A 26780-nucleotide genomic window follows, 5' to 3' on the forward strand; every position below is an offset into this window, starting at 1 on the left:
CCCTCGTATTTCGCGATGTATTGGTAACTTAAATCTCCAAGTTGGCTCTACGTGTTAGAATTGTTAAATTCGCGTGGCCCAGCGGTTAGTCGACTGTAGGCACTGAAGCAAGAGTAATTGTCACTGCTTTAGTCTCTTCGTTATTGTTATAGCCATTGTGGTACAAATCTTAGCTTCTATATAATGTACGAGTAAGTAAATGAATTATCGGACAAATAGTTCGTAACTACATTTCCTTAGTTGATGACTAGCCATCTTAAAACTAGAGTTTAATTTTGGATGTTATTGTAGTGTAGTCATTCCTTATGTGGCGTCCAATTGTCGAAGTTAGACCATTGCTTGTTTCCTAATCTGGATCGAGTCCTTTTAGGAGACGCTCATAAAAATTGCAGTTAGTAATACAGAGTAAGCAATAACAGGGATAATGGTTTTAGGATTTCAAGATGGCAAAAATGAGAATGTACAGGAAATGGACAGATGATGAGCTGAAAGTCTTTGTGGCATCATACAGTAATTGTGACAATGAACTTAACGAGTGTGCTCGTGTATGTGGTGTACCCAAAGCTACAGTAAACAGATACGATGACAGTAAAACACGCACACAGAAGAAGTTAAGTCATTCGGAAGAAAATCAACTTTTACGTCTGAGACGGAAAAAGTTCTTACAGACCACTTCCTCATATTTAAATAACAGGTTTTTTGGATTTACCATAAACGATGTTCGTAATCTTGCATTCAACGTAGCAGAGCAATATGAGTTACCTGATTTTTTCAACAGAGATAAGAAAATGGTGGGGGGAAAAGTGATGTTACTCATGTGTGAGACGAAATCCACAGCTTTCCCTTCGCTATCCAGAAGGAAAATTAATGGCTAGAGCTAAGGGTTTAATGGACAGGATATGAATCAGTTCCTCCACCTCCTTGAGAGAACTGTCGACGATAATAGAATTACAGCCAACACTGTATTGAAGTCGACGAATCTGGATTCACAACACAACCCCAAAAGTGGCAGCGAAAGAAGGAAAGCACCGAGTGGAAACCAGCACAAGCGTCGAGCGAGGGTTAATACCGCAGTTGTTTGTGCTGTCAATGCGGCTGGATACATTATCCCACCTGTGATTATATTCAAGTGTAAGAAGATGCAGTAAGAACTTAAATTTAAGTGCATTTGACATCTGAGGCACTGGCTACACGATTTCCGAGCTGCTTGTGTCGTGGCTCAAACACTTGAAAAAAATCATGTTAACTGTGGAAAGGGCTCACCTGTGCTCCTGCTTCCTGATTATCACAAAACACACAGTGGAAGTCTAGAGGCTGCTGAGTACGCTCGTGATAATGGTATTATCATACTGCAGCTACCTGGGCGCAATACTCACTGATTGCAGCCACTTGTTGTTTCATTTTTTCCACTTTTTCAAATCTGTTTCAGTCAGAATCAGGACAAATGGTTGCGTGAAAACGTAAGCAAAACTAACGCAGTTTCAGATGTCTGGATTACTGAATGAAGTCAATGGCCGGCCAGCAGCAGTTGGGACAGCAATGAATGTCTTCACCCAGCAGGTTTTTGGCCTTTGAATAGGAATGTGTGTTCAGATCTTCATTTTTCACCAGCAGATTTCTTGAAAGTTGATGACCATTTACTAGAGGAGCCTACTTCTACAAACAATAGGAGGGAGGAATCTTCATCAGAAATCATTTCAAGTGATTACGACTATACAAAACCTAAAAAGAATTTCGAGAAGATTGTGAACAAGACGTCACTCCTTCCAAATTCATCCAAGAAGCTTGCTATTCAAGGCAGAGGATAAGCACAGAACGCGACTGGAATCAGTAATATGCCTTATAAGCAATAATCAGAGCAATTGAATTGTCAAGCAAAGAAGCAAAAATCTGCTAAGACAGATTTATTTCCAAATGACATAACACAAACGAAATGTTCACAATTCGTGGTGCTTCTGACAAAAGGAGACATAATACAGTTTATGGACTATAAATTATGGGTTCATACACTATGTAAAGCCCAACATATAGAAGTATTTATGTTCAGACAGCAATTAAACCTGTCAATCTTAATCTCTGTCTACGGGCATGATTAGTACAGTTCATTGTGTCAAGCTCTTTTACACTTCTCTAGTTTATTCTTTGTTTTAATTTGAATCGATGTATGAAGACGAAACAGTTTTCCTCTAATTTACCAGTGTCTTAACGGTTCTGAGAACGCCAAAAATATGTTTTTTATAATAAGGCCTAACTACCTAAATATGATGTACGTGCAGTATAATGAAATACAACTTCTTTAAATACTACAGTTCTTATTCACCTTGTTACTCACAGTTTTACCATCTGTTCTAACTTAAGCAACTGAAGTCCCCAAATTAAGCAACCGACTCCCTGACTGAGACCAATTACATACTTACAAATTTTTTATTATATGCCTTTAAGGCCGGCCGAAGTGGCCGTGCGGTTAAAGGCGCTGCAGTCTGGAACCGCAAGACCGCTACGGTCGCAGGTTCGAATCCTGCCTCGGGCATGGATGTTTGTGATCTCCTTAGGTTTGTTAGGTTTAACTAGTTCTAAGTTCTAGGGGACTAATGACCTCAGCAGTTGAGTCCCATAGTGCTCAGAGCCATTTGAACCATTTTTTTATGCCTTTAAGCTACGTATTATTCAAAATTTAATACCACCTGGTGGAAGTGTGTATCATGCAAATTACTGTACAGTATATTTTGTTTCAAATAAATACATAATAGAAATTGGTCCAATATAGGCAACCTTCCCCTAAGTAGCAGATGTTTCTGGGAGGAAGAAATGAAGGAGCCTTTATCTGAGGAAGGGAAGAGGAACTGATTCGATTATGAAGAAATTGTATCTATCGTTATTTGGGAACATAAATTATGGAAGTAGACCTGTATAAAAATTATGAATCTTATGGGCGTCTAAGATAGGCGGTTATGTTACTAAATGTGTGAAAAAATGTAAATCTACAGATGAGGAGTCTAACAGTGTAATTTATTGCACCACAGCTTCATCCAATGTGTCGATTCGACAGAATAACATCATGAGAAAGGATGCGCATGTCATCAAGATAACTACGTGCCTTGGGAAAAGAGCTCATATTCAGTACACAAGAACACGTATTCGGTACACTGATGATGGAGACGTCAGTCAGCGTCTCTGGAAGGAGAAGTTGCGACATCTCATAGCGCCGACAGGCCTTCTGGAGGAGCTGACCAGATAGGAAAACCACCGAAAATGAAGTCATGGTTGACTGACGATTAAGTCTGGCTTTCCTAGCCTGTTGTGACTTACAGGCTTGAAGTTCTCTCATTTGAGAAATGCTAGCCATTCTGGCTGATATATATACCACCTTTTTAATTTTACCCACATATTGAAGCCTCAAATGTGACTGAACTCAATACACTGGAAGTATGAATTAGAAAACTCCTTCAGTGACAACTTTTAGTGTTTTATTAAATACACGATGTACTTCGGACCCTGTGGGTCCACCATCATCTGTAATTTGTCTTAATACATGCTACATTTTTTCTCTTGAATGAAATGAAATGCATAGTGCACATAATCCAAGAAAAGCGTTTTTAACGTTTTAGCGCCATCATACATTTTTTCCTCATCCTCTTCATGCATACCACTTTATTCAAAACGTATATTTCCATACACATTTTGTCAATAATTCACAGATGTTTTTGTACATGGTGTGATCAAAGATGGATTTATTCGTAGTGCCAAAGATGTAATTACTAAACAATTGACATATGCACGGAATAACTTTAGAATAGGTCTTTAAAGTTACTTAAATAACTATGACTTGGGAAATCTGTTTGTTCGTTTAACATGGGTTCTGGATTTTTGATTTTGTGTAGGTATGTCTCAAATTGTTCTAAGAGATTTAGGGTCTTACCACCGGCTTCATTATGTAGTACAATCAAATTGTTTTCTAGAATGTTGATGACATGTTTCGTTTCCTACATTTGTTGTGCAGTAACTGATTTCTCGAAGTGGTTGGGTCTGAAAGCATTTACGTGCTCTTGAAATCGGGTTATGAAGTTTCTACCTGCTTTCCCCTACATAGTTGGCAGGACAACTGAGGCATGATACTTTGTACACTCCAATGTTGATGTATGTTTGTGTATTTGATTTTATGTTATGGATGAATAAGATTCCTAATTGAAAAGTAAGATTCCTGACTGAATCCAGATATACCTTCAGCCAAATTCACTTACCACCATAGTATTCACGCTACGGACCCCAACAAATTCTAAATAATAGCATTGAGGGAAGCGTAGGAAAATAGTTGGTGCCAGAATTAGCGAAAAAGGAGAAGTGTTCGATAAGAAGCCATTAGCTTGCTAGCGTTCGTAAAAGCCTTTTGTTGTAGTCTGGGTGACATGAGGATTGAAAGCACACGACTGTTAAGGTGAGAAGTGAGGAAATGGCGATGAAAACTTAAGAAGGTGGTAAGGAACACATGTAGGAATGGTTGATGAATACGTGAAACAGAAAGCAGAAGTTCCATTATGTTTGAAGTCTAATAAGAGTTGAGGTGAAAAAAATCCCTATTTTATTGACGAAGGTAGAGCTCGGATTAAGATTCTGTAGGTTCAGAAAGCTATCAACTAGTGATCCTAGAACCGCCCTTAAATTTATGTGGCACCTATTACTGTGTTACAACTATGTCATGGTTCATTAATTTCTGTTCTACTCTTCCGATCTGTTTGACCTTCACTCGACTTAACGCCATAGGAGCTGAGTGCTGCGTTTATTTTATTTTTTAATTTTTATTTTTTAATCTGGAATTCAACTGTGTGGCTGTATAGCCATCTCATTAACATCAGAAGTCTCTGTTACCTAGAATCTGTTTGTTTCATTTGTTCTCTCTCTCTCTCTCTCTCTCTCTCTCTCTCTCTCTCTCTCTCTCTCTCTCACACACACACACACACACACACACACACACACACACACACAGTATCGGCACATTTTAAACCGACACCTACGTCCGAGCTGGATTTGTACTGGTGCTCCCGCTTGTGAATGCTACGTGAAGACCACGGGGGAAGGACAGTACCATTGCCTACTAGGTGGTATGACGTCATTTTTCTTGACGATGCTATTTACAATTTTAATATCGACACCTCATCTGATGACATCCTTGAAGTCATTGGCGAGACAACAGATGACTCTCCAAAGGAGAGGAACACTAAAGAAAGGTAACAACTAGAGGAAATCGGTAATAATTACACTTGTCTGATGGACTTGCTGTAATTTATTTGAAGCTCTTACAATATCCGTGGAGGAAATTACATCGCATTAAACACCATCTTCCAGAAATCATTGCCAGAGAAAGGGAATGGCGACGAAGAGGACAAAGTTAATTTATTAACTCTTTTTCATCTGTGACAAATTTCCTGAATTTAACTACTACTGGGACATGAGACATTTGACTTCTTATAGTTTGGCTGCGTGTCATAGTTGCACCTTCGACAAAAAAATCGACACTAGTTTGGTAATTTCAAGGGGGACTCAGAAAGGATTTGCCCCTATTTTTTATTTGCCGAAATTAGGTACATACAGGTAATGACAAAGGTAAAATTCAACGTACCTTACACAATTTTATTGCGTAGTTCCCACACCGGTTGATTCATCTGCTCCATCGCAGTGCTTAATTCGAGATGCCCTTGTGGTAAATCTCGCCCAGCAGATTACAACCACAGTCTACGTGCTGTCTTGGTTTCATCGTTGCATGTGAATCGCTGTCCTTCCAGGAACTTTTTGAACGGATGGAAACGTGGAAATCACTAGGGGCGAGGTCCGGTCTGCATGGTGCGTGGTCTTTTGAAACTCCCAGTGAAATGACCGGAGCTTGTCGCCAGTTCTGATTGACCCAGGTGGCCTCGCATTGTCGTGTAGGATAACCATGTGGTCCACATCAAGAATCCTTCGGTGCTTCTTCCTGATCTTCCTGTTGGCAGCCCGCAGACGTGACAGTGCAGAGCAATAACTGTCGGCATTGACGGTAGCACCTACTGGCATGAATCCAGCACTGGCGGTACACAGCGATTCCAACAGATGGCACTGGCCGTAAATTTTTTGTCACAGGCGTATCTGGATTTTTCCACACCACACTTCCGCTGCCTCGATTCCAGTGTGAACTACAATATCTACGTTTCATCAACAGTAACACTGCTGTCCAGGAGACTGTCACCCTCCTCAGCATACAGTTGCTGTTGATTCAGTGAAGCAATTGTTTCCTTGTCTTTCATCATATCACCCAACTGGTTAGGCACCCACCGCATAAGATCTTCCGGTATCCTAAGGACCTATGACCGATGTTGCAAACAATTCCAGACGAACTGCAGCTCCCAGGAAATGTCCTTGAGGTTCACACGACGATCCGCTTCGCCGCTGCGAGCACATAGGAAGTGTTGTCATTCAGTAAAGATCGCGGCCTCTGCGAACGCTCATTGCCATGCAGTTCTTCACGGCCTTTTGTGAACTCACAACAACAACAACAACAACAACAACAACGCCACCTCACACTTCTGAAAGCAAGACACGTTTCCCCACACGTGGTCTGCGTTTCCCTGTGGATTTCTATGGCGTTGGTCCCATGATGCATGGAAAACGACCACACTTCGTTGATCACACGCCGTGGACGTGTCAAGCGCTACCGATGCCTTCACGACCATCAGCAGCCCCGTGCCGAGGAACTTCAGGCATACAGGACTGGTCAGGTCAAAGAAACGTCCACCGCTCGGAATGGGTATGTTAACTTCGAATTCACAGCAGTAATTTGACTAAAAAAAATGGGGACAAAGACTTTGATTCGCCCTTGTACTATATTGCATCTTTGTTTTGGATAACTTCCATACTTCTTTCAACGCATTGTATTGTTATTGCCTTAATCGATACAAATAGCTTGTACAGCATTTTTAATTATCAGACAGTGCCACAGATCGGCACAAGAGCGTCTGCTTCCGAATTTGTTAGTTTTTATTCCACATTTGTGCTTTTTTTATGAAGTATTTGTTGGGTTTCCATTAGCCAGGTGAATTCTAAAAGATGTAGAGCAGTCGATGTGAGAGGGTGGCAGAGGGACGATGGGAAGCAAGGTGTAACAGACTTCTGTCGAAGTTTGCGAAACGACGTAATAGTGATTTAAGATGAGAATTTATCTGCCGTTACTCGTTCTTTTGTAGTCTTCATGTATGCATTAGCTTCAGTCTCGCTTTCTCATTTTAGTATTTAGCCGCAACGACGCAGACACCGAACTACACTTCCACGGGAAGTCTGCGGACTTCCCGACGACGATTGTAATGTCACTTTATGGAGCGAACAAGGGACCACACCAAGTGGAGCGAAGCTGGAAACAAGAATCGTGAAAGCTACAAGACACAGCGGACATTAACATGCTGTGTCATTTATATAGGCCGATGGTTGTCGAAATGCGGTGAAAACATAGACAAAACGGCTTTGGAAGTTGATTGCTTATTCAAGAACGTTTCGACTTCCCGACGACGATTGTAATGTCACTTTATGGAGCGAACAAGGGACCAAACCAAGTGGAGCGAAGCTGGAAACAAGAATCGTGAAAGCTACAAGACACAGCGGACATTAACATGCTGTGTCATTTATATAGGCCGATGGTTGTCGAAATGCGGTGAAAACATAGCCAAAACGGCTTTGGAAGTTGATTGCTTATTCAAGAACGTTTCGGTCACAGGCTCACCCTCTTTATAAATTCGAATAAGCGGTGTGACTGGTAGTCTACTGTAGTTCTGTATAGGAGCAAGTGTTTCTGTACATATCATTTTGTCATATGTTGTTGCAAATGCGAATCCGCAGAAGAGGACTCGTATGTATGTATGTATGTATGTATGTGTCCGTTACAACATCCTCAGAAACGACTGCTGTGGGGATCAGCACATCGTCATCGTACCATGGACTAAGTGAAATGAATTACCTCGCCACAAGATTAACTGTTCCTCTTGCATGTAGCTGGTGGTCAACTGAGGATACCTCGTCTACCAGGCGACTGCCCGCCCGACACATACATTGCGAGATGCATTGACACCTTTGGTAGCTTTCGGCTTCAGACATTTTCCAGCGTGACAAATTGAAACAGTTCTTGTCATACTGGAGAATTTGTTTCTCCTGAATCTTGATCGGAATATTGTGTGTACTCTTCGGGCTACCGCACTGCTAATAATATGTCGAGGGAATATTGTAAGATAGGATCGCACCAACAGTATCCAGTATGATACGTTTTAAAAGTTGTTTTTGTTGTTGATCTCGATGTCATTCAGATAAACAGTAATGTTCAGGGAAGATATAAACTCCTAAAAACCCCTTAAGCCTGAGTGATTGCGTGATAGTGGCACATATAAGGGCAACACGGTGATGGAGCAGGGCCAGTCGTCAGTTGTCGCTTGCGAGAGAAAATAAGTTATTGTGCACTTTAGGCGAGTGTTAATAGACTTCACGAGTTCATTGCGGATTATTGTTGGTCTCGTGTGCAGCATAGCATATCCTGGACATTTTTATGAATCATCAGTCATTTCTAGAACCATTCCGCCCTACCCAACTGAATGCCAGAGCGAGACTCTAGATGTCGTTGTGTCATTCTCCTCTAGTCTCTTTCGCAATTCTACCAAACCCCCCCCCCCCCCTTGCTTTCCTCACTCTACATCTACAAAAATTGCTTGCGAATTCAGGTAATACCTGATGAAGGTAATGATTCACGCTGTCGAAATATCGTTCAAGAACGATGCCGATATCTGGCAGAATACCCGACACCTCAAGATGTCAAAAGATCTCAGGGAAAGTCTGATGAATTATAAGAAGTTCTACGTTTATTCCGGATTCTGTCGCGGTTCCCTTGAGATGCCATTATTTTGGAACCTTACAATAGGCCAGTTTACGCTTTTTTTGTTATGGTTTTAGGGCGCCAAACTGCTACGGTCATTAGCGCCCGGTCTGTGACTTAGGAAAAGGTAAAAAAACGAAACTGGAAACCAGCAGCAATGGGAACGAAACTCAAAAAATGGAGAAACTAAAAACAGAAGGAAAGCTTAAAAAGCTATTATAGAAGGGGGTTGGTTGTCCACAAAAAAGAGCTTCAAATGACTGACGTCATCTCACTGGCACTAATAAACTCGAGAACGCCATCGGCTGAGCGCGTGTCATCTGCTAAAATGGAAGATATATCAGGCGACAACTGTAGACGGGCGCGCAACGCAGTAAAATAGGGGCACTCAAGTAAAAGGTGTCTTACCGTCCACAGCTAAGAGCAGTGGGGACAGAGTGGGGGAGGATCGCCACTTAAAAGATGTCGATGGCTAAAAAGACAGTGCTCTATCCGGAGTCTAGTTAAAATTACCTCCTCCCGACGACGCGTTCGGGAGGAAGAGGTCCAAGCACAGGGAAGAGCTTTCACGTCCCGCAATTTATTATTGGGAAGTGTCGACCAATGTGCGTGCCATAAAAGAGCAACACGACGACATAAAACACTCCGTAGATCGGCGAAGGGAATCATGCCAATAGCTGGCTGAAGAAGAGAGACTGCAGCCTTGGCCGCTATATCGGCCGCCTCATTTCCACAGATACCAACGTGTCCTGGGATCCAGAGGAACGCCACAGAGACGCCCCCAAGTGGAGGCAGTCCTGAATCCGGTGGACCAGAGGGTGGACAGGGTAGAGAGCTTGGAGAGTGAGGAGAGAGCTGAGAGAATCTGAACAGATAACATACTGCATCCGCTGATGGCGACGGATGTATTGGACAGCCCGGAGAACAGCGTAAAGCTCCGCAGTATAAACCGAACGCTGGTCGGGAAGCCGAAATCGATTTGGGGTGTCGCCAACAATATAGGCACTCCCTACCCCAAGTTGTCAAGAAAGTTTTAGGAAAGCAGAAGGAAAGAGAATGGAGCAGTTGACGGAAGCGGACTCCCGGTGGTAGTAGGGAAGTAGGGCGGCCTGCATACCCTAAATCCAAGGAGGCGCCGAAAAAAAATGTCATGGGCCGGATTAGCAGGCATGGAAGACAGATGGCTAGCATAACGACTCAGAAGGACAGCTCGCCGATTGGACAGCGGAGGTTCAGCAGTCCCAGCATAAAGGCTTTCCACAGGGCTGGTGTAAAAAGCTCCAGACACTAAACGTAATCCATGGTGGTGGATAGAGTCGAGACGCCGAAGAATAGACGGCCGAGCAGAGGAGTAAACTATGCTTCCATAGTCCAATTTCGAGCGCACTAAGGCGCGGTAGAGGCGGAGAAGGACCACTCGGTCGGCTCCCCAGGAGGTACCATTCAGGACACGGAGGATGTTGAGGGATCGCAGACAGCGAGCCGAAAGATAGGAAACGCGGGGGGACCAGCAAGACCCAAGAATTTAGCGACGTCCGAAAACGGAAGGTTGACAGGTCCTAGATGTAAGGAAGGTGGAAGAAACTCCGTACGACGCCAAAAATTAACACAAACGGTCTTATTGGGCGAAAAGCGGAAGCCTGTTTCGATGCTCCAAGAGTGGAGGCAATCGAGACATCCTTGAAGACGTCGTTCAAGAAGGCTGGTCCGTTGAGAGCTGTAGTAGATCGCAAAATCGTCCACAAAGAGGGAGCCCGAGACACCAGGAAGGAGACAATCCATAATTGGATTTATGGCAATGGCAAACAGTACAACACTTAGCACGGATCCTTGGGGTACCCCGTTTTCTTGGGAGAAAGTACGGGAGAGAGTAGTGTCCACCCGCACCCTAAATGTGCGCTCTGCCATAAATTCGCGAAGAAAAAGGGGCAGCCGACCTCGAAATTCCCAAGAGAACAGTGTGCGGAGGATGCCTGTCCTCCAACAGGTATCGTATGCTCTCTCCAGATCAAAAATATCGCAACTGTTTGGCGTTTCCGGAGAAAATTGTTCATGATGTAAGTGGAGAGAGCAACAAGATGGTCAACTGCAGAACGATGCTTTCGGAAACCGCATTGTGTAGGTGTTAAAAGACTGCAGGACTCCAGCCACCAAGCTAAACGGCAATTCACCATACGCTCCAAAACCTTACATACACTACTCGTGAGAGAAATGGGGGCGATAGCTAGAGGGGAGATGTTTGTCCTTTGCAGGTTTCGGAACAGGAACGACGATTTCTTCCCGCTGTCGTCTGGGAAAAGTACTGTCGGTCCAAATTCGATTATAAAGGTGAAGGAGGTAACGCAGTCTATGGTATGATAACTGCAGCAACATTTGGATGTGGATACCATCCGGTCCTGGGGCGGGGGAGCGAGAAGAAGAGAGTGCATGTTGGAGTTCCCGCATGGAGAAAACATTATTATAGCTTTCGCGATTGTGAGAGGAGAAGGCAAGAGGTTGAACTTCCGCTGCACGTTTCGTCGGGAGAAACGCTGGCGGGTAATTTGAAGAGCTCGAAATCTCAGCAAAGTGTTGACCCAATGAGTAAGAAATTGCGACGGGGCCCACTAATGTATCATGCGCGACAGTGAGCCCAGAGACCGGGGAGAAACTAGGCGCGCCAGATAACCGTCGAATCCGACTCCAAACTTCCGAGGAGGGAGTGAAGGTGTTAAAGGAGCTAGTAAAGAAGTCCCATCTTGCCTTCTTGCTATCGCGGATGACGCGACGGCATCGCGCACGGAACTGCTTATAGCGGATACAGTTGGCCGAAGTAGGATGGTGTCTGAAAACGCGAAGAGCACGTCGCCATTCACGTATTGCGTCACGGCATGCATCGTTCCACCAAGGAACTGGGGGGCGCCGGGGCAATTCGGAGGTGCGAGGTATTAAACGTTCCGCACCTGTAAGAATAACGTCAGTACTTGTGCTACGGATTGTTCTCGCCTGGAACGTCCCTACAACAGATTTGCTTTGTTTTATGAAACACGAACTGCTGTATGCTTGTAGTTGCAAGTGTTTGTATAATCTCCTCCGGGGTTTTAACATACTTGTGTTATCATAATTTAAAAGACACCAACAAAAGCACTAGCATAGGAAAGGTGCCAATTGCGACTGTGGGGTGAATGACCTAGATCAAAGATTGTTCACGTCAAGCACGTGTTATTGATTACAAACGTAATGAAGTATCGCTAGACAGAGCCTGAATTATGGCAATGATTAAGCCTGATTACGAAATAAACTACACAGATTGTCCATGTTACACGACCATAATATTTACAACAGTCCTAGCCGTATGACGATCAATTCAGGACATCTCATGATTCCCAGAATGCACAGATATCGCATCTGTCGAAAGATTCACTGAATCTGATATCGTCCATGGCTGCCAATTCACTACGTGTAGCACGCAAAGCACTGTTCCAGCTGGTTACAGAATATACGAATCATCATGGAAGAGGAGTACTACGGGACGGAAAGCTATCGCCAGTGATCAAGATCTTGGAGCTTCTAAGGAGACTGAAGGAAAAAGCTGCCAAAAAAATGTTTTATCTCACTAAGTATTTCTAAGGTCTTGTCGGTACAGTCACATTTCGACGAGGGCTACTCTAACCGACAGTATTTAAACATGTGATCATCACTAATACGTTATCACGATGCATATGGTGACGAAGATCCTGCAGTACGCAGTGACTAGGGCTGGAAGAGCATACCGTTGTCCGATGAGCCATCCTTCATTATATTTGCAATAACAACTTGCAACCATATATGGTGGAGCCACAGAGAAGCTTATCCATGGGGCTGCGTGCTTCGTATAGCGAAACAGAGTTAATCCTGTAAGTGTTTGTGTCACAGACTGCGGGTATTCCATACATCCTACTTTTACTCTCTAAAGATTGCTTACAACCAGAATTTAAGTGAGATGTTGATTTCTTACAAACCTTCAGTATGACTCTCTCCCCCTTTCGTTCTGGTGCTGTTCAGGTTAGCTAGACGAAAACGCAGTTTGTACGTGGACACTACTCCTTGACCAAGAACTTGAATTGAACATTGACGAGGTTTTGTAGTCAGCACAGACGGCTGCGTGGATTGGTTGTCACATCGTTACCGACAGAACTAACGCCTGAACTGAATACGAGTTGGTGCAAAATCTCTCAAGGAGCAAGTCAGGTGTTGCATGCATTCATTTAGGCAGGTGTACTATAGGATAAAGGTAATACAACGCCGTATTAATCATGTTCGTTCAGTTGTTCACATCATATATAAATGTAATCTGCTTTTGGAAATGATAAGCAACATGAATTACTTCGTGAAAGTGACAGCGAAGCGGAGACAGAAGCTTGTACTGACCATAAAGGCGACTGCTGCGACGATCTGGGCGTATAGTGGACTGGCCTCCTCTTCCGGGATGCGGCCTGCACTGGTGATTTTGTTGAAGAGTTCACCTCCACCGGCGTACTCCATCACCAGGTGCAGCCGGCTGTACGTCTCCACAACCTCGTACAGCCTGTGCACACCATACGCAGTCACATTCTGTCTTCAACACCAATCCTCCACTCTTCCGCTCACATGTGTTCAGCAGTGACATTTGGGAGCAGAATAATATTCAATGGCCGTAAGCTGCGGCATGTCGAAGTGCAAGTACACGAAGCTCTCTATTTAAATTTTGAGGGCCGTAAAATGTACCCAGTTGTAACAAGCGTTCTAGAAGAAAATTTGTCAGGTGAAGTGATTGGGGCAGTTGATGAGTTACGACGGTTGGAACTTCAAAAGTGGCAACAATACCGTAGAGACGTAACGCAACGGGTTCAAATAATGTCGCTTGTACTACACATTACTTACATATTCTGAGGTGACAAAAGTCATGGTATAGGGAAGTGCACTCATACAGATGGCGGCAGTCTCGCGTACGCAAGCTATAAAAGGGCATTGCACTGGCGGAACTGTCATTTGCACTGAGCTGATTCATGTGAAAACGTTCCCGACGTCATTATAGCCGTAAGATGGCAATTAACAGACTTTGAACGTGGAATGGTAGTTGGAATTAGACGCTTGCAACATTCCATTTCGGAGATATTTAGGGAACTCAATAGTCCGATACCCACAGTGTCAGGAATGTGCCAAAAATACCAAATTTCAGCCGTAGCATCTCACCACGGACAATGCGGTGGCTGACTGCCTTCATATAACGACTGAGAGCAGCGGCATTTCGGTAGAGTTGTCAGTGCTAACAGACAAGCACCACTGCTTCAAATAACCGCAGAATAAATGTGGGACGTACGAAGAAAGTATCCCTTACGACCAGTGCGGCGAAATTTTGTGTAAATGGACTATGACAGCAGACGACCGACGTGAGTGCCTCTTCTAACAACACGACATCGCCTGCAGCGCCTCTCCTAGGTTCGTGAGGACATCAGTTGAACCTTGTTGTTGTTATGGTCCTCAGTCCTGAGACTGGTTTGATGCAGCTCTCCATGCTACTCTATCCTGTGCAAGCTGCTTCATCTCCCAGTACTTACTGCAACCTACATCCTTCTGAATCTGCTTAGTGTAGTCATCTCTTTGTCTCCCTCTACGATTTTTACCCTCCACGCTGCCCTCCAATGCTAAATTTGTGATCCCTTGATGCCTCAGAACATGTCCTACCAACCGGTCTCTCCTTCTTGTCAAGTTGTGCCACAAATTCCCCTTCTCCCCAATCCTATTCAATACCTCCTCATTAGTTATGTGATCTACCCATCTAATCTTCAGCATTAGACGACTGGAAAAACCATCGCCTGGTCAGATGAGTCTCGATTTTAGTTGGTAAGAGCTGATGGCACGGTTAGAGTGTGGCGAAGACACCATGAAGCCATGGACCCAAGTTGACAAGACACTGTGCAGGCTGGTGGTGGCTCCATAATGGAGTGGGCTGTGTTTAGACGGAATGTACTCTATCCTCTGGTCTAACTGAACCCATCACTGGCTGAAAATGGTTATGTTAGGCTACTTGGAGACCATTTACAGACAATTTTTGTGGATGAAAATGGGCCATTTCACCGGGCCACAATTGTTCGCGATTGGTTTAAAGAACATTTTGGAAAGCTCGATAGAATGCTTTGGCCATCCAGGTCGCCCGGCATGAATCCCATCGATCATTTATGGTATACATCAAAAGTTCAGTTAACGCACAACATCCTGCTCCGGCGATACTTTCTCAATTTTGGACGGCTCTAGAGGCAGCATGGCTCAATATTTCTGCAAGGGACTTTCAACGACTTGTTGATTCCACGTTTCGTCGAGTTGCTGCACTACACTGGGTAAAAAAAGATCAGACACGATATTAGGAGGTATCCTACGACTTCTGTCACCTCAGTGTTTATAGCAGAGATACTGGTGTAAAGTAATGCTTCCGAATTTCTTATGTGAAAACTCTGAAACACTTTAAATGAAAAAGACTTTTATTTAGCATTCTACTTCTCTATTCTTCACGTTTACTTATTTCTCAGCATAGTCACCCTGGCATCGAACACATCACCCAACGAGGGGCCAGTTTGTTGAAACCGTCACTGATGAGTGTTTTACTATGATGACGGAGCCACAAGCTCATCTCTGCTTGCACTGCATCATCACTGTCAAAGAGAAGTCCTGAACGTGTTCTTTAAATTTTGGCAACAGATGAAAATTGGGCAGGGCCATTTCGGGACTATATGGAGGATGATGGATGACAGTGAACTCAAGGCGTCGGATCGCTGCAGATGTCTCAGCGTTCGTGTGTGATGTGGCATTTTCATGCTGAAAGAGAGTGTGCTCCATGTGTGAACGAACTCTATTAATTCGAAACTCGATTATAGCATGGTATTTCTTAAGCACAGACATTGTTACGTTACACACCGCCATGTTACACGCTACAATTCTGAGCCATCTAGCGGCAGAGGCTTGCAACTTGCGTCGGCGAAGCTGGAAAGTCGACTGAGTGATATGCATGACATGTAATGCCTCAACAGATATTGAGAACAGAATAAAAAATTAGGAGGCAGTACTTTTCAGATGTACTCAGTTTTTTTTTATTTTACTGTGTTTTAGACTTCTCCTTTCTTCATTTTGCGGAGAGTGTTGTTAATTGTAATTTCATCTGTCCATTTGTAATTTCATCTGTACACTTAGCATTTACCTATACAACCACATCTTAAATGCCTCAAGGCGTTTGCCCGTTGTCTCGATTAAAGTTCAAAACGATGGGAAATCTGTACGAACATAAAAGTCTAGTAGTGGATGGTCTAATATATTGCTGTCATGACGTTTACGAAACAAGAACAATGGAGACGGATAAAAACTGAATGTGTTAGAGGACGTACATCATCACGACAGTGGCTAGGTGGCTAAAAGCTTTGTACAAGGGGCGCCAAAATGTGCCAGTCATTCTTCAGGCAGGTGTCGGTTCAGACGTCGTGCGCGCTCTCACGGAGTTAATAAACAGTGATAGAAGCTAAACGATGCGTGAGCTGGCCCGAGAGACAGGATTGGCGCACACGACTATCCTTCATATTCTGAAGGAACGCTTGCGCATGAGAAAAACTGCATCATTTTGAGTTTCGCATCATTTGTCGTAAATACAAAAATGAGTACGAGGTTGCTATACCACTTTGAACGCTATGAAAACGGACGAAAGGCTTTGTTATGAAGTATCATTACGCCAAATCACACGAGCCATATGTGAAATGCCAGTCACTCTAATGACTACATTACCGGTCACCACGACTACCGAAAGTGCAGCAACATGAAATTTATCGTGATTCTCGTGCACTATTGTGATTGTATTATTCTAACGCGCACTGTTACTCAACGGGATACTATCATTACGCTATATCACTGTTCATTTTTGCAACACAGCCCCGCAGCCAGCTTTGAGAAATATGTGGTGACTCTTTCTGCAGACTAGTCCATCATGTTATCGGCCAATGTTCGGGCGCATACAACACTAGCTGTGACTGATTTGTTCGATCAATATGAGTTGGAAGTGCTGTACCATCCATCATACTCTCCAGACTTATGCCTCTGTGACTTCTACTTGGCCCCTAAAATGAAGGAAACACTTCATTGCACTCGCTTCAGAATTGTTATAGAGATCCGTCGGGTAATAGACCGTCTCATTCGTACTGTCAGTACAACTGGTTCTGCTGAAGGTATATTATGACTTCAATATGCAAGGCAGGAAGCTATACACAGTGATGGTGACAATAAGGACAGTAAAACTTTGAAAATTGTGTCTTTTTTGTCAGTTACAAATATGCAGTTGGCACTATTAAAGTTTCAACTATCGTATTTATAGTTACGCCACTGGGAGAGTATATCGTAAATTCTAATTTTCCACGAGGTTATTTACTGAAATGAAATCTTGTTTCGAGAAACGAAACCATCGAGAGTTAAAATAAACTAAGTGGCCAAAGGTTACGGGAATGGTTGTCCCATATTTAGATGTGTTGAACGTGTCGTTCGAATACTGCGGCTACATGCAGTGTATGACGTAAGTGCACACAAAATATTTGAGCAGTCTTTTACAGACATGTGCAGTGAGCATGGCAGCACGTCATGTGCTAACCAACTTTTAACGTGGGATGATATTCGCTGCAAGACGATTAGCTCATAACGTATCCTATATCACACAAGAATTGGGATTTCTAAGGTCAACAGCGCAGAGACAAAGTTTACACACACGTTAACCGTCGTATAGGACGACCACGAGCGTTTGACTAACAGATATAACGGCGCCCCCTAAAAGCCATAAAGGGAAGCTGACGGTCTGTTTAAAGTCACATCGCCGCCAACTTCTTTGTGAGGCGTCAGGACTCCATTTCTAGCAAGACTGTACAGAGACAAATTCATCACACTGGTTTCAGAAGCCGACGACCGCCACGTGTACCCTGGCCGTCATGGGGAGCAACTTCAGTTATAGACAAAACGTTCTATGACTCTTCCCAGCGACGCTAGACGTGATTTTGTACTGGTTATGCCCATGAGGGGCAGCAAGGCGTAGGCACTGTGTCGTGCGTATGTCTTGTGTGTTGCCTATAATTCAGTCATCTGCTGCGTGTGAAAGGTGGCAGGCCAAGTTAAATTAAAGTTTGTGATTCGCTTCTAAAATATCTTCCTCCGCTTACAAAGGGAAGTCCTCAGACACCAACCGGTTCGTCTTATATTTGGCAGATCGCTTGTGTACTAGCTAAAATGAAAGATATTTTAGATTAACTCCTCTTCTTTTTGAGAAAACCAACCACAAAGTTCATGACGCGCAGTGGACTCAAGATTGACGGAATCGACAAATAATTGAAAACTGAGTATATGAGGTGTTTTTTTAAGTGAAGACAACTCAATATCGCGAAAGCGACGCGTCGTACGAAAGAAATGTTCTAGGTGAAAAGCTAATAAATAATAAAGGGAACATCCGTCTGTGCTAGTACTGGCCACCACCTAACCAACCACCCTCCCCCTGTGTGTGTGTGTGGGGGGGGGGGGGGGGGTCAACTTTGTATTTTAAATTGGAAGCAACTCACCACCATTTTGTTGCATTTTACGCCGAAAAAATAGGTACGTTGTACCAAACCATTGTTTTTCATTCGTGGTAGATGGTGTTGTAATCAACAAATATCAAGTGTCCCTGTTTTTGAAATTAAGAATCGACGCATTTGATTCTGCATTTCATTTACGATGCAAATGTAAAACTTTGTGTCCTAACGGTTGATATTCATGTTCTAAATTTACTTTAGTGTTGTCAATAAGATTGTGCAGTACAACATGGTTAGTGGTTTCAACGTCTGGTTAGGAACTACGTTTAGGGTGATCCATCGGCATGTTTCATTTCGGTGAGTCCCCTTGCCTCTCACCATTGAGGTGCTTGGTTTCGGTGAGTATCCAATGCATGCGTGCCTGTAACTTCACTTCATGAACATTTTACCTCATTAAAATGGTTGTGGTTTGTATTCTACCAGACAAAAATCAGCCACCCTGAAGGTGGGTTTCGAGAGCGGGCAACGAAATCAAGCATTCCGATGGTTTGGCGACTCACCACAATAACTCCATAGGGAACAAAAAACTATGTTACCACACAAGTAGTTTATTTGCCAGAAATGGCAGTGTCTAGCCATACTTTTTGATCTGTACAATAACATTTGCACCATTCAGGTAGTGTTTGAACATCACTATCAATTATAGGAACACAAAGCTTTGCATTTACATCGTAAATGAAATGTAGTATCAAATGCGTCGGTTCTTAATTACAAAATCAGATACACTTCATATTTGTCCATCACAGCGCCAACTGCAACGAATGGGAAACAATGATTTGGTAAATCGTATGTATTTTTTGGTGTAGAATCCGAATATACAGTAAAAACTGAAGGAGTGCTTCCCATTTGAAACTACGAGGTTGATCCCACACACGTAGCAGCGGTGGTTAGGAGATAGCCAGTTGTGGCACTTTATTAACATTAACTCTTAATCTAGAACATTTTTCGTAAGATTGGTAGTTTTGGAGATATTTGGTTGTCCCAAGTTGAAGCAAACACAGTGTACGTGGGGTCCGCAAATGTATATATTTCTCGAAATCGAGAAAAAAGGCTGTTACGTCTATCGCTTAAATCTTGAAAGATAAACGTTCTCCAACAAAGCAAGTCTGACGTGGCGCGCAAGATATTTGGCTGGGGAACAGGGAACCTGCGTTCGATTCCCAAATGCATTTAGCAGATTTTTTATTTGTATTTTTTCGCATCGGAAATGGTAGGAATAGGAGGGTTAGAATGGCAAGTAAACCAATAAGTAATACAAACAAGGTAGTCGACAAAATTTCTCAAACATTATGGATTAGTAAAGAATTAAAATTTCAATCCTGGTCGCCTTACAACTTCTCTCCCACACATTCTGGTACATGTTCTCACTTTCCCTCGAATAACTACATGGATTCTGTTTGTCGTTTACATATTCCGAAGAAGTATACTCGCGACATGAAGAAGACCTAATGAATGCCATCTTCGAACAACTACATCGTTCCCCTGAAGATTAAGCGTAAGACTTTGTTTCCATTTAAAATACTTCTTTTTCGGGAATTAATTGTTATGCATGCAACGCATATGATAACACCGCCTTAAAATCGGTGCTGAAAGTTAATCATGAATTATGCTATGAATCGCTGCTGCAACCGCGCGTTTGGGCAATAACCGCTTGCCTTCCAGAAGCACATTACAACGCTGAAGCCTCGAAATAAAAATCCGTCCCGTGCATGGGTGTCAACAAACGTCGCCCTGTCTGCTGTACCTCGTGACAAATGCGCAGCAGTTCTTAAAACGAGGCTCGAAATTTTAAATTTTTACTAATCCAAGTCGATTGAAAAATTTATTTGCCAAGCTTGTCATTATTCATTATTGATCTACAAACCTTATTAACACTCCTGGTCCTGCCAATTTCGACAAGGAAAGACTGCAATTAAAAAGAAAAAGTGAATTCGGGGATCAAACACAAGTTCTCTGCTCCACTTACACATGGCGTGCTCACTACGACAGTGGAGCTTTCGTTGAACTGTGTGTACCTTATAGGTACATAAACATTAGTCGCTACAGTTTCTTTCCTCGATCTCTAGTGAAATATGTGTTTGCCGCCGCCATACGTGATGATGAAAAATGCTCAAAATCGTGGGGAAGGGGGGGGGGGGGGGACACAGCCAAAAGTTGCCGTCTTTTATTTTATTGCCAAGTATGAGCCGAATCGGTTGGCCATGTTTGAGGCCTTCCCTTTCTCAGAGACACGTATTCTTAAAGTTTCCCAGTTCATCATCATCTTCATCATCATCATCATCATAATCATAATCCGTATGACACCCATATGCAAAATATTTATAGTATTAATGAATGTCATAGCACGAAAGAAAAATAAAGCGACTAAATGTTGGTATCTAGGTTTCTAATCCATTCCACCGCTGTGGCACTGGAATTCATAAAATCATTCCACATGCCCTCGGCCCTTGTAGCATAGTAGGACGCACTGCTCTCTTATGTAGGGTGATTCAAAAGTAATTGTACACACTACATAGGCGTAATGTATGGATGAAAATAAGAGTTAAACTGGAAACAATATTGTGCTTGACACTGCTTTGTTTCCGAGTTATGATGCATAATGTCATTTGTGGTAGGTATTTCATCATGGGACAGTACAAACTTTTAGCCTGTCGTGTTCGCCTACATATCGACTGACACTGCTTTGTCGACGGTGCCCCTGCACATTTCAGTCGGGTGGCAAGGAAGTATCTCAAAGTTACTTATCCCAATTAGTGGGCAGGTCGTGCAGGACTGGTTGCTTGGCCCACCAGATCTCCGGGTCGTAACTCCTGGACTTGGGGGTCGTCTCAGGGAGTTCGTGTAGGGTGTTGCAATGGAGAATGTAGCACAACTATAGCACCCAGCTGAAAATTGCCGTTCAGTTGTGCAGAATGAGATGAACGGAGCATGCAACATTGTGATAGCGGTAAGAAGTCTAGTACGTCACTGTCTTCGCTACACGGAAATCATTTTGAACATGTCCTGGAGTAAACGAGCAGTATGTATTTGAGTTGAATTTCTGATCCCTTCATGCTGTTGCTTTCTGAGAAGGATTAATTTTGTGTTGCACTTCTGATCCCTACTCTTCTGCGTAATTCTGAAATATAGCAATTTCTGACAAAACTTTATTTTACATTTTGCTCTAACTTTTGAATCACTTGCATCGCCGTCACAACTCGGAGACTCCACAATGTCCCACTTACAGATTGAGTCAGAGCACCGACCACGTACAGTGCGGATTGTATTTAATTTGACCCATAGTTTACCATCAAGTTCGACACACACAATATCACACTTCTATTTATTGAACCATTCCCGTTCTTGAAAATTTCCGATTTTTTGACGATTCTTGTCCCAGAGAACTCTTCCTTTTGTGTTGCTTGAAGCTATCTGCTCTGCGTTCAGTAGTGCAGGTGTCTCGAACGACAGCTAAGTCGAGATGAATGGGCAGTTCCTTATTCTTTTGAATATAATGGAAATTTCTAACGAAGGTCTGCGAAGCCGTGGTGGGTAGATATTACTTAACAGCGGAAGCCAGTAGACAGGAGTTGGTCTGATCGTATCAATAATCATGTGGATCGTGTTACTGAGCTGCGCATCTACGATGCTGATTTGACAATTACTACAACACACTGAAGCACAATAATCCGCGACCTATAAAACCAGTGCAAGAGATGATGTACGAAAAGTCTCCATTGAGGTCCCCCGGGTATGCAACATAGGCTGAGTTTTCATCTGGCTGATGTGTGCCAGATGTTTATTGTAAAATAGAGTGCTGTCGAATATATGTCAAGATACTTGGGGTACTTCTTGTGACGCAGAATATTGCCACCAAATTGCTCCTTGAGCTGTTTCAGCTTGTTTGTTCTTAAGGTGAAAAGTACAAACCTAGCTCTTACAGGTACTGTGGTTCAGTCTCCATTTTTTGAAATATGAATTAACGTCCGCTAAGTGTTCTATTAGTGTTCCCCCTGACGAACCAAGTTCTATTGATTGAAAAGGTGGAGCAATATCGTCTGCATAGCAGAATTTTCCTGAAGATGTTTTTAGGAGGTCAGAAACAAAGCTGAACAGGAAAGGTGCGAGAACTGAGCCCTGTGGAAGTTTATTACTTGGTTTCCTTATTGAGCTATTTTCATCCAAGTAAACATGGAAGTATCGATTACTTATATGGTAATCAATGAGAGATGCTGTTGTTCGACATTCAAATATTTTCAGTTATTTGTAAATCATCGTTTCCCTTCAGAGGGTGTCACACGCTGCCATAGGATCAATAACGGCCACAGATTTTTTAGTTTACCTTGGAAACCGGCCTGTATAAAAGTTGTCATAGCTAGTACCTGGTCGTTGCAGCTTCGATGAGGCCCATATCCCGCTCATTCTATTACAATATGTTCTGAAATACACCCATTCACTTTATTGTAAGTGAGTCTCTCCAATCGATTACACGTACAATTAAGCAGGAAAATTGGCCGTAAGTTCTCGAGAAGATCTAATGACTGGTAAATTTTAAGACTGCCACAACTTTTGTATTTTTCAGTTCTTCGGGAAGTATTCGTGTCTTCAAAATAATAGAAAAGAAGCGAGTCAGCCAGTGTCTGGCATTTTTCCCAAGATGGAATAAAAATTCTGGATGTGTATTATCACGCCGCTAAAGCTACCTCTGTTTCAACTAGGGTGAATGGGAAAGTGAGTTCTAAAACGCTTGAAGACTGAAATTTTAGATATATTAGCTCTTTTTTGATCCACGAGGTATGCTGTTTATTCTTGGACGACATGAACGTTTTTACTACTTAGTTAGCAATATGATTGCCTGAAATACCAGGCTTCTGATCGGAGCTCAAAGAAGCAAGGAGCAAGACCAAGGTTTTCTACTTGCTGCTGAAAACCACCATCACTTTACTGAGAGGTTAGTATGCAGCACATCAGGTTAGTAGACCCTGCTAGTTTGGTGAAATCTCGTCGTCTCGTGGGCTATGAATATTAAAGGCTTCCTAGTGTTGCCAGAAACCGTCAGCAAACATTTTTTCTCTAACAAAAGTTGTTCACCATAATGTGATGTATCACCCTAGTTTGATGTAAAGGCTTTGAAACACGCAGAATATTAAATGTAATCAGTTCTTTTAATTTTGGATTTTATTGAACAAGAAGTTATACTATGCAATTAATCACCTTTCAAAACTGTAATTTTAAGTGACTTTTCACAAAAGAAATGAAACTGGTTCATAAAATAATATATTACTTTATGACGCAATATCCCAAGTTTGATTCTATTGTTCTTTTGTGCAGATGCACTTGAAAACAACGAAAATGTCGAAAAGGGCCAATCTATCAGTATAAATCTTCGATCATTAAAATCTCTACAGCCTCGAAGAAAAAATTATTTGTTTTAATAAATTCTTGATGGCTGTCCAACCACACCCAAAGAAAAACATCGAACATGCTCGGTTCTTGTCCGAAAATAAGTGATTCATTTGCTGGTTGAACTGTGGTAATTTTAGCGTTCGTTTTGACACTTGTCTTGTATTTTGGGCTAGCGAAGCTCAAATTCCCACTGCACATCCAGAATTAGATTTTCAGTAGGTATCCCAAAAACCGTTTCAAAATTTTTTCGAAAAGCCAGGCCAGCTGCTTCCCCTGAGTAATATCCATCTCAAATAAGTTTTCGACTTTAATGAATCATATGCTGACCACATGTTAAATACGAACATTACTCGACTGTCAATATCATATCCCGTTTTTTAGCGTTATTCAAGTTGGGTGTTCAGATGAAATCTCAAACAAGACCCAGATTGTTGGATTATGTGAACCGCATTAGAAATGAGCGAAGTATCACACCTGAAGTACCCTTCCTACTTACTGTAAAAAGTGATTTAGAATTTTTTAAATAATAGGTATACAAGTTTATTTAATTCATTGTTCCTCGGCGTTACTAAACAAGTTCATGGAAACGCCATACAAAATTCTTCAAAAGTTAACGATGTGCAGAGTTTCCCCTCCTCACTTAAGCTCTTTCATCCAAGAAACCCAACTCTAATATTCCGGAGGGAAGTACCGTTATTTAAGTACGTAACAAACACATACTTTCCCTTGTTGATTTACCTAGATAAATGGATGAATTTAAGAACGCTCAGCCTATTCAAACATTACAATCAAGTGTTCAAATTTCCTCCTCCGTTACCTTAATCTATCCAGACGTATTGTCCGCAAATATTTCAGTGACCTCCATAACATAACCGGGTCAGTGCAGAGCCTACATAATGTACTGTTCATTAAATGATAATTAATGAAACCCTCACCAGCCGACAGGTGGTGTTGATATACCTCGATGGGGACAGCTGGAAATGTGTGCCACGACAAGGACTCGAACCAGAGATCTCCTGCTTACATGGCAGACGCTTTTTATTATATGTTCGTGTAGTACGTAAAGAAGTATGAATGTTTTAGTTGGACCACTTTCCTCCCTTTGTGATAGATGGCGCTGTAATAGTCACAAACATATGGCTCACAATTTTAGACCAGCACTTGGTAACGGGGAGGTTTATTAAACTAAAATACAGAAAGCAGGTACGTTTGAACATTTTATTTCGGTTGTTCCAATGTGATACATGTACCTTTGTGAACTTATCATTTCTGAGAACGCATGCTGTTACAGCTTGATTACCTGTAAATAACACATTAATGCAATAAATGCTCAACATTATGTCCGTCAACCTCAATGCATTTGGCAATAGCCGGCCGAAGTGGCCGTGCGGTTAAAGGCGCTGCAGTCTGGAACCGCAAGACCGCTACGGTCGCAGGTTCGAATCCTGCCTCGGGCATGGATGTTTGTGATGTCCTTAGGTTAGTTAGGTTTAACTAGTTCTAAGTTCTAAGGGACTAATGACCTCAGCAGTTGAGTCCCATAGTGCTCAGAGCCATTTGGCAATACGTGTAACGACATTCCTCTCAAGAGCGAGTAGTTCGCCTTCCGTAATGTTCGCACATGCATTGACAATGCGATGACGCATGTCAGGCGTTATCTGTGGATCACGATAGCAAATATCCTTCAACTTTCCCCACAGAAAGAAATCCGGGGACGTCAGATCCGGCGAACGTGCGGGCCATGGTTGGTGCTTGGACGACCAATCCACCTGTCATGAAATATGCTATTCAATACCGCTTCAACCGCACGCGAGCTATGTGCTGGACATCCATCATGTTGGGAGTACATTGCCATTCTGTCATGCAGTGAAACATCTTGTAGTAACATCGGTAGAACATTAAGTAGGAAATCAGCATACATTGCACCATTTAGATTGCCATCGATAAAATGGGGACCAATTATCCTTCCTCCCATAATGCCGCACCATACATTAACCCGCCGAGGTCGTGGAACCACTTGTCGCAGCTATCGTGGATTTTCCGTTGCCCAATAGTGCATATTACGACGCTTCGTCGCTAAATAGAACGCGTGCAAAAAATCTATCATCGTTCAGTAATTTCTCTTATGCCCAGTGGCAGAACTGTATACGACGTTCAAAGTCGTCGCCATGCAATTCCTGGTGCATAGAAATATGGTACGTTATTGAGATACCCCATTCTCGCGCAATTTGTCTGCTGCGGATGTGCGGATTAGCCGCGACAGCAGCTGAAACACCTACTTGGGCATCATAATTTGTTGCAGGTCGTGGTTGACGTTTCACATGTGGCTGAACACTTCCTGTTTCCTTAAATAACGTAACTATCCGGCGAACGGTCCCGACACTTGCATGTCGTCGTCCAGGATACCGAGCAGCACACACAGCAGACGCCCGTTGGGCATTTTCACCACAATAGCCATACATTAACACGATATCGACCCTTTCCGCAAATGGTAAACGGTCCATTTTACACGGTTAATGTATCACGAAGCAAATACCGTTCGCACTGGCGGAATGTTACGTGATACCACGTACTTATACGTTTGTGACTATTACAACGCCTTCTGTCACAAAGCGAAGAAAGTGGTCCAACTAAAACAATCATATTTCTTTACGTACTACACGAATATCTAATAAAAATGGGGGTTCCTATTTTAAAAAACGCAGTTGATATCCGTTTGACCTATGGCAGCGCCATCTAGTGGGCCAACCATAGCGCCATCTGGTTTCCCCCATCAAGCTCGACAAGTTTCGTTCTTTGTAGCTTTTCCGTTTGATGCTTATTTCGTGAGATGTTTTCCCCGGTCACTATCAATGGACCACCCTGTTTATATGAAGATAGTAAGTGTTCTCGAAATAACAGATACCACTGATGATCGTGCAGCTTCTCTA

The 26780-nt window shown here is 42.8% G+C and overlaps 1 protein-coding gene across 7 annotated transcripts in view; it reads right to left on the minus strand.

Annotated features, from left to right (window-relative positions):
- The window catches only part of LOC124555410 (serine/threonine-protein kinase NIM1), a 510029-nt gene that overhangs the window by 33357 nt on the left and 449892 nt on the right, over positions 1-26780 (minus strand). For all 7 annotated transcript variants that reach the window (XM_047129307.1, XM_047129308.1, XM_047129313.1 and 4 more), the window contains one exon: positions 13271-13427. In XM_047129307.1, the coding sequence (XP_046985263.1) occupies positions 13271-13427 (157 nt within the window). The remainder of the gene's footprint in view (positions 1-13270; positions 13428-26780) is intronic.

This window comes from Schistocerca americana, chromosome X (genome assembly GCF_021461395.2).
Source record: "Schistocerca americana isolate TAMUIC-IGC-003095 chromosome X, iqSchAmer2.1, whole genome shotgun sequence".
NCBI lineage: Eukaryota > Metazoa > Arthropoda > Insecta > Orthoptera > Acrididae > Schistocerca > Schistocerca americana.